This window comes from Telopea speciosissima, chromosome 8 (genome assembly GCF_018873765.1).
Source record: "Telopea speciosissima isolate NSW1024214 ecotype Mountain lineage chromosome 8, Tspe_v1, whole genome shotgun sequence".
In the NCBI taxonomy this organism is placed as follows: Eukaryota; Viridiplantae; Streptophyta; class Magnoliopsida; order Proteales; family Proteaceae; genus Telopea; species Telopea speciosissima.
Genome location: NC_057923.1, coordinates 22,380,960 through 22,389,090, shown reverse-complemented (window position 1 = coordinate 22,389,090; position 8,131 = coordinate 22,380,960). Strand labels below are relative to the sequence as shown.

Below are 8,131 nucleotides of genomic sequence, written 5' to 3'. Positions count from 1 at the left end.
CCTTGGTATATTAATGGCGGCAAAAGTAAATTATATCCTTATTTTCCTACCATCTATGTGCTAGTTCTCCATAAAACATCTGAAAATGATAGGTGATTGGCTGCCAAAGAATTATTCTACAGATGTGTATGGCATTTTATTTTATCAAGTATATTAATACCTATGCTTATGGATATAATAACCCTAATTTTTATACTGCATATTATGTTATTTTATCGTGCACCAAGGGTGTCAAAATGTGAACCGAAACTGAAAATCAGAATCGAAAACCGACAGCAGTTTAAATCCAAATCGAATAGAAACAAATCTATTTGGTTTTGGTTTGAATGTAAATTTTCGGTTCGATTTTGGCTGTGAATCAAAACCGCTGTTCCAAGTCGATTAAAATGGGAAAAACCGTATATGGAATAGAAATTGAACAAAATCGTAAACTGCAAATCGAACCTTGGTTGGGTCAATCCAAAACCATTACACCCTAAAACAGTAAAAACTCTTCGATTCCTAGAGTGACCCTATTCGGGTCTTCCTAACTCAACCATGAGTTGAGATTGTTGTAGTGTTTGTGAAGTCCTTCATCAATGCTACTACGGAACTTAAACCGAAACTTAATTTAATCCAGATAACCAAAGCTCCTAGAATTTGTGTTACTTGTGAATCCTTCTGATCTCTACAACTATTCAACCATTTTGCACTAAACCTAACCAGAATGATAATCCCATAACCAACGATTAGCTTTTCTTGTCCTGTAATTATTTCAGGTCCTTGTTCATTCTCAAACATGAACATCTAATGAAAGAACATATAGGCAGACTGGACCAGAACAAGATTAAAACTTTTATTTGAAACCCATTGATCGATCTTTATAAAACCACATGCTTTTGTCAGTAGAGAAGGTAGGGTTACTTCACCACCTGCCCACAAATTCAATCTCTTATTGCATCCACACCAACTCCTCAATGCATACGCAAGCTGTCGACGATGGCCACCTTCTTGCTTGGACTTTGGTATATTATAGATTAACCAATGAGGTTTCACTATTTCTACAATTTTTTTTTTCCTTTTTGGTAAGAAAATTTCTACAACATCAGTCCCTATGGTTTCTGAGATAACAGGTTCCCCTTTGCTTTACCAAACTTACAGACAAAATACCCCCAATTTAAATAGGAAAAATCTGTTGTAACTAAGGTCTGATTTGGTATGATTTCTTTTTCAATTTCAGGGGGTGATTTCTATTTCGGAAATTGTTTGGTTTGATTTTTACACCTTATTTCAGTGAAATAGCAATCCAGTGGAATAGAAATTTTGAAATAGCAGAGAGATCTGTTTCAGAATTTTTATTTCATTTGATTTCACTCTTGCTCTTTAATGAGCACTGTGGTTAATTTGATAGGCAAAGTAGTAATTTCATGTTAAAAATAAAACACCACCCTTCCTCTTCTCCTAATGCTCTCACCACTACCATGCCACCACCACCACCCCACCCCTAACATTACCAACACCAAGCCACCACCACCACCATTGCTACCATCACCATCACTCCACCACCACCAAGCCACGGTCACCACTGCCACTGCCGCCACCACTCCCACCGCTATCACCACCACCCCGCCACCACCACCACCACCACCACTACTGCCACCGCAACCATCACCAATTAGGATTGTCAAGGTGAGATCAAAGCATGATAATTTTGTCACTCAGGTCTAAGGATTATATGTTTACTATGATTTTAACAACTCCTACAGCGGCAGTGATCATATCAAGAATCCCTTAACATCGACATCTCAGGTACATACACCCATATGCAGCAGGGATTCAAAACATGGAATCAGGACCGAATGGGCTTGGTTCGGCCCCGGAATCAGTATATTCTTGGCATCAAGGGTTTTTCATACAAGGATTGAATGAGCCGGATCAGCCTCTGGCCAATTCTGATGACCCTGATTCTTGAAATCGTGATATGCAATCCTAGACTCAAGTACCCAGATAACCTTGTATGGTTATCATATCAGATATAGGAGCACAACACACGTTCTTAATAAACAAACTGAAACCATGACCTAGAGTCTTGCACTGCAAAAGCAGAAAATTGGGTAGTGTTTGTCCAGTCTAGGTCAGAGTCATTACAAATGAATATAGGAAAACAAGCAGGGAAGTCTGATCGATATAAGGAGTTTATATATCAGTGTAAAATAAATAAAACTTGAAGCTTGAGTTGACCCCCCCCCCTACCCCCACCCAAAAAAAAAAAAAAAGACATGAATAGAATAAATAAACAGTAACTTAAATTATTGAGAAATAAAATAAATTAGTTTTGGAGGCATACAAAAGTAAAATGTAAACCATGTAAAAAGGTTCACCAAGCTGTTTAAGGAATGTTGGATTGTTCATACGAGTAATCGCAAGACAAGCACTGTGTTTTTGTTACTCAGCCATTGAATTTTGATCAGCCACAACGCTCTTCGTTCTCAAGCAAGGCAGCGTCATATGGAGTTGCATATAATTGAACGAAGTACCTGGTACAAGGAACGGTTAGAATTAATCTAAATCTTTGGCAAATCAAATGACCCAGATTTTGCAACAAATAAATCAGTTATCTCCAAAAACTTTCATGATCATCACATGATAAAGAGTGGTTTGAGATATTACATGCCCAAGATAAACCTCTTGACTTGGTAGCTGTCACCCTGAGCAACAAAATAGTCTTCTTCCCCTTTCTTGTGTTTCATTGTGCAGATTTATCCCAGTAGAGCGTGGAGGGCAAGCTTTTGCCAATCGCTTTGCTGCAAAGATTACATATATTGAGATCTCAGAAAGCAAGGACATACTGAACGTGGAATATGCAAAGCATTTAAGGACCCCAGCATTAGACCCTTAATTAAAGGTCTATTGTCAAGTACCTATATACATTCAACCCAGTAAGAAGATCTCCACTGCTGATAGCCTGCCTAATGGAAAGAACCATAATACATTCCAAGGATTTCATTGTGGACATTACAATTTTGTTAATTGTTACAAAATTTGGCATCACAAAAACAGGTTTTTGGTCCAGTGTGTCTGACATTGAGAAAGTTTTGAAAAACCGTGTACTTGTTATGTAGGCTCAAATGAATGAAAGAGCCCAAATGTATGACTGTCATATAAATGGGTTGCTGTTTTACACAGGCATTATACAAGCTAGAACTATTGGCTGGTGGGTCCACCAGCCTCCATCAGCATCAAATGTTTAGATGTATACAATAACCCATCTTCACAGTCAGCTTTTCTTTTAGAAAGTAAGAAAATTACCTATTTCATAGAAGAGTTCATTAACATTTTGTGCAGTTTTTGCGGATGTTTCTATGAAAAACAACCCATTTTCTTGAGCATATTTCTCACCTTCCTGCAATAATTAATTGAAAGATCCAGGAATTGTCCTTGATCAGTAACTTCAAACTAAAAAGGCAAAAATTATGAAAGATTACCAAAGAATAAAATGTACAAGCAAGACTAATCAATTTACTAGTTTAGACACCCTCCAGTAGAGCTGCTAAACATTTAGAATCACATTATTAATGTTTGGCACTAGAGTACATTCCATTTGACACAAAATGCCAGGAAAGCTCCCAAAAGCTAAAACACATATGCTATGATTTGTTGCCAGGTTTAGAATCTGAGTATATTGCATCAACATCATCAACTTTAATTTCACCAGCTTTGAATGGCTTCATTTTTCAAGTCAACTACTCAACGATGGTACAACCTCTGTTGTAGTAAACTTGCCAACTGCCCACTATTGTTTCCGGTCTCCTTAAATCAACAGCTTTAAAACATGAAGGGCAGAAAAACAAGGAATATAACATAAAAATAAAAAATCAAGGGCATTTATGGAAATACCTCATTCTCCACCTGTCTTTTAGAATCCAAGTCAGCCTTGTTCGCGGCCAATATCATTACCAAATTCGGATTCCCTGGAATAATTTAACATGCAAAATCTATAAAATTAGTTTACTGTGATTAACATACCCACTGCATCCATGCAACAAATTTAAGTGCCCACCAAGTTGTGATATTAAAATTTAGGAATACGTTCTCCTTAGTTGACTTGCCAGAGCAAACTGCCCTCCATCAACATGTATCAGTTAGCAACCCTTTGGTTGAGGGATGCTCCTAATACAGGTAGAATTTCTTGTTAAGTCAAGAGATTATACCCCTAGAAGGTATGATAGAAGGCACATATAAGATATCGTAAAGGCAATTTCCATCAGATATCCTTGCAGAACACTTCCTAGGTAAAACCCAAGAACTAACACTGTTTCTTCCACATAAAGATAAAGAAGTACGGCATCTATGGTATATTTATGCAGGTAAATGAATGAAAGGGAAAGAATAAGGGATCAAAAGAAGACTTGAATGACATGACCTTCAGCAGGACAAGACTCTTACTGAAGACCCAACTCCGAATTTACAATGACATGGCTTAGAGACTTCACTCCCCCAATCCATCCAAGAAGTTGAACATAGAAGTAGGGGACAAGAAGATTATGAGAGAGGATAAGAATGAATACTAGAGAGAAAATTACATTGAACTAATGAAGTTCAATTTCTCCTCTCACAATTGCATAATCAATATCCAATAATTTCAAAAACAAGTTGAAGTGACCCTGCCTTGTTAGAGCAAGTTAAATATGATTTTGAAGCTGAACTGGGTGAATTGGCACCAACTTAGAATCTTTATTGGCTCTGGTAGCAGACTAAGAGTTATTTTTTAATTCCCTCAGAGACATGGAACAGAAAAATAAAAAAGGAACATATCCAAAGAGAAAGTTACGATAGAGATGCATCCAAAGATAATGTACTGACCAACATATTTTTTCCCCTCCAAAAGACAACACATTTATACTATTTTAGAAGGTGCAGTATATGCTTAGTATTGATATCCGATGAATCGTCAAAAATGAGGATATGTAGACATAGTTTCCACCTATTATCACTATTTTACGGATTCTAATAGTTTAATTCTGTTCATATGAGACTGGATCTGTCCACCTATCTAGACAAAAGATAAATAAATAACAATGAGTACCTTGTCTTTGCAGCTCTTGAACCCATTTTCTGGCTCTAACGAATGAATCCTGAAGCCAGAACACATGTTATAATATGCATTCCTCATAAAAAAAAATGAAAAAATTGACCATGTGAAAGATGATCCATCTATAGACAAATAAGCACTGAAGGGCATGTTACAAGAATCAGATGATATGTGTTGTGTCAAGCCCTTGGAATAATCTGAGGATTACAATACAAAGATATTATAAACATCCAAGAATAACATACCTCTGCATATTCCAGGATTCACTAAATGTCCAGGCATAGATGAAAATTATTATTACTTTCATCATCAAATTCTCACAACCGTAATAATGATTTTTCAACGAATGTCCAAATGCAGATTATTGCCATTCATCAAGAATCTAAGAGTGGAGACATAAGATTGGATCCAAATTTTGTGAGTCATCTTTAGGTTATTCAAAGTCAATTTTAAGTTATTCATTCATTGCAGAGAAGTTATGCTATACACTTATACTATTACACTATGTAAGCTATGGAGAAAGACATAACACTAACTTCAGAGAATGCTAAGGTCTATAAGCATTCACAGAATCAGCATGTATGACACCACATGGTTGTGTCTAACGCTCAGAAAATTTTAACTTAGACTTCTCAGCAACTCCTTTCAACAGAATGTGAAAAAGAGAAGGTTTTAATTACTTGAAGCATCAAATGTTAGTGTTCTAATCCATCATCATAACATTTAAAAAGTCATTATCCTCTTTAACAAAACCAGAAGGCCATTGTGTAAAAGTATTTAAATTTTAGAGGATCATGCCCCCTTGGTTCATAACACTGCCCTTAGTCTATACCACAGATTTCAGTATGAACAATGAACACCAGAAACCCTGCTCTAGACATGAAAAGGGATACTATTAGAGGTTTAGTGGACAGCTTACAATGCTTGACATGTCATACACCACAACCGCGGCAGCAGCACCACGATAGTACATAGGAGCCAAGCTATGATATCTTTCTTGTCCTGCTGTGTCCCATATATCAAACTTCACGGTGGCTTCATTTAATGATAATACCTGAGTAAAAAAGGCTGCTCCAATGGTTGACTCCTGCAGCTTCAAACAATGTCAAGCGTTCTCTACTAAAAGGAAAATGGAATGGAAAGAAGGAAAGTCTAATAAAAGAAGTAGCGTTTGAAAGTGGACCTGGTAATCGAAAAATTGGCCTTTGACAAATCTTAATACCAAACTAGTTTTCCCAGTTCCCATGTCTCCGAGAAAAACCTGGTAAAAAAGGGGGAAAAAACACAAATATGTTTTGATTGCTTAGAAGCCATCGTCCCATGTGCTTATTTATCACAAACATTAAAGAAGAGGGTAAGATTTACTAATTCAATCACACAGAACAAAACATATCACAAAGAGAAAAAATCAAGACAAGCTCATTTTTTGTGGTTATCTTTCTTCTTATTGTATTGGACGAGTTCTATATTAAGACCTGAGAAAAACAACAAAAGCAATAGATGAATTAGGTTTCCAAAAGGGATGAAATGAAAACAGATGAATACCCAGATATTGTACGGACTCTGGGTAACAATATAATTCTCCATAACACCAAACAGCTCATGAGTTGGTAGTTTATGATGTACACTGGTTAGATGGTAGAAGTGATATCCGGAGAATGCTGAACAAGTAAAACAAATCAAGAAATGACAGCACCTCCCAAGATCACCCTCTCAATGAGCCTGGTTTATTATGCAATGATTTCCTAGTCAAATAGATTAACAACAGCTGCAAATGCAAGGCAGGGATGGGACACTACCAAAAAGCCATCTTACTTCACAGGCAGTTCTTCCCCTAATCCATCAGGGTTCTAAAACTACGGCATATAACAACATTCAAATTAAACAAACAGGCACACAACTCAGGTTGCAAGACCCATTTAAAGGTATTCAGTTTCCATATTTTTTCCATTTGAGCAAAGCACTCCAGAATTTCCAGAAACAAACACTGCTCACATTTATCATTCCCATTAAGTCAGATAGCAATACGGAAAAAGGGAAAGAGGGAAAAAATAGTAATTACAGAAATTTGATAAGGAGACTCATGCGTAAAGAAGAAGACAAAAGGTAAGAATCAAATTTAAAACAGGGGAATGAAAATCATAAGGGAATCATCAAGGAAGACATACCCACCAGCTTTGCATGTATGTTTTTATTCCCCGTTCTGGCCATGCGTATGGATCAACGGATGCTTGCGGTTGCGACCAGAGATTAAAGATCAGAAAAGGGGAAGGAGAGGGGGATTAGATTACTGGAACAAAAAAGAAATGGAAGAAAACGATGCCCAATTAAAGGGAAGATAAAATGGGGTGTGGTCTAATCCATTATCCATGTAATATCAAGTACGGTAATAAGAATTAAAGAGAAGAGGAAGGAAGGAAAGAGACTGGTAGGTATGACGAGGGAAGACTAGTAGGTTTTTCGCACTTCCCAGAGTTGTACGTTGCTTTTATCACTTTATATTCATTTTTTTGTGTTTCATATGCTTTGGAGGCTTCGTTTGGACTTTGGGCATCGGAATTTGGAGATTTGGTCGCCTAAGAGGAACTGAGGAAGAGAAGGAAGCAAGCGAAAGAGTGAGAACAAAGGCTTTTACGCCGGAGAAGCCTGGGTTTGAACTGTTAGCTTTCTCAAATCTCAAGAGCCGAGCAGATTTGATACTTTCTTTGGTCGCTATTCCAGTGATCGAGAACATCGAAAAGACTAAGGAAGCGAAGCATGTTCAACATCTTGCAGATTCACAATCCATCCATCAATGGGAAATTGGTATCGGCACAAATGTAGATGTTTGTAGATTACTAGTTTCATTTTATATGCATTTGGATTATTTCTGACAAAACATGTTCTTTTGTTGTTAATGGTAAGCCCTTTGTTTTTTACCGACCCAAAAAATAAAATGATTAGTTTTTCTGCCTGTGATTTTTTGGTGAAAAGAGATTCATTCAGATAGAGGACATGAGTTAGACAAGATTTCAATGGAACATAGTCTTAGTGTCTTACATGTCATTGACAGGACCTTCT

General features: G+C 36.9%; 1 protein-coding gene across 3 annotated transcripts; it reads right to left on the bottom strand.

The window, feature by feature from the left end:
* Positions 1–2,263: 2,263 nt before the first annotated feature.
* On the bottom strand, positions 2,264–7,449 carry LOC122672924 (ras-related protein RHN1-like). 3 transcript variants are annotated; one of them, XM_043870427.1, is made up of 8 exons: positions 7,244–7,449; positions 6,255–6,332; positions 5,991–6,158; positions 5,066–5,114; positions 3,877–3,950; positions 3,289–3,382; positions 2,650–2,783; positions 2,264–2,516 (listed from the first exon to the last, which is right to left on the bottom strand). In XM_043870427.1, exons 1-7 carry the CDS (start codon positions 7,280–7,282, stop codon positions 2,683–2,685), a joined length of 603 nt encoding a protein of 200 aa, XP_043726362.1. In that variant the 5' UTR covers positions 7,283–7,449; the 3' UTR covers positions 2,264–2,516; positions 2,650–2,682. The 3 variants fall into 3 exon arrangements, with proteins under 3 accessions (XP_043726362.1, XP_043726364.1, XP_043726365.1); XM_043870429.1 differs by having other exon boundaries at positions 2,665–2,783; XM_043870430.1 differs by having other exon boundaries at positions 7,240–7,405.
* Between the last annotated feature and the right edge of the window lie 682 nt (positions 7,450–8,131).

Coding starts and splice junctions, on each gene's coding strand:
- LOC122672924 (XM_043870427.1), bottom strand. CDS start 7,282: ATGGCCAGAACGGGGAATAAAAACATACATGCAAAGCTG. Junction 6,159..6,254: donor GCCAATTTTTCGATTACCAG/GTCCACTTTCAA, acceptor TTGAAGCTGCAG/GAGTCAACCATTGGAGCAGC. Junction 3,383..3,876: donor AAAGACAGGTGGAGAATGAG/GTATTTCCATAA, acceptor TAATTATTGCAG/GAAGGTGAGAAATATGCTCA.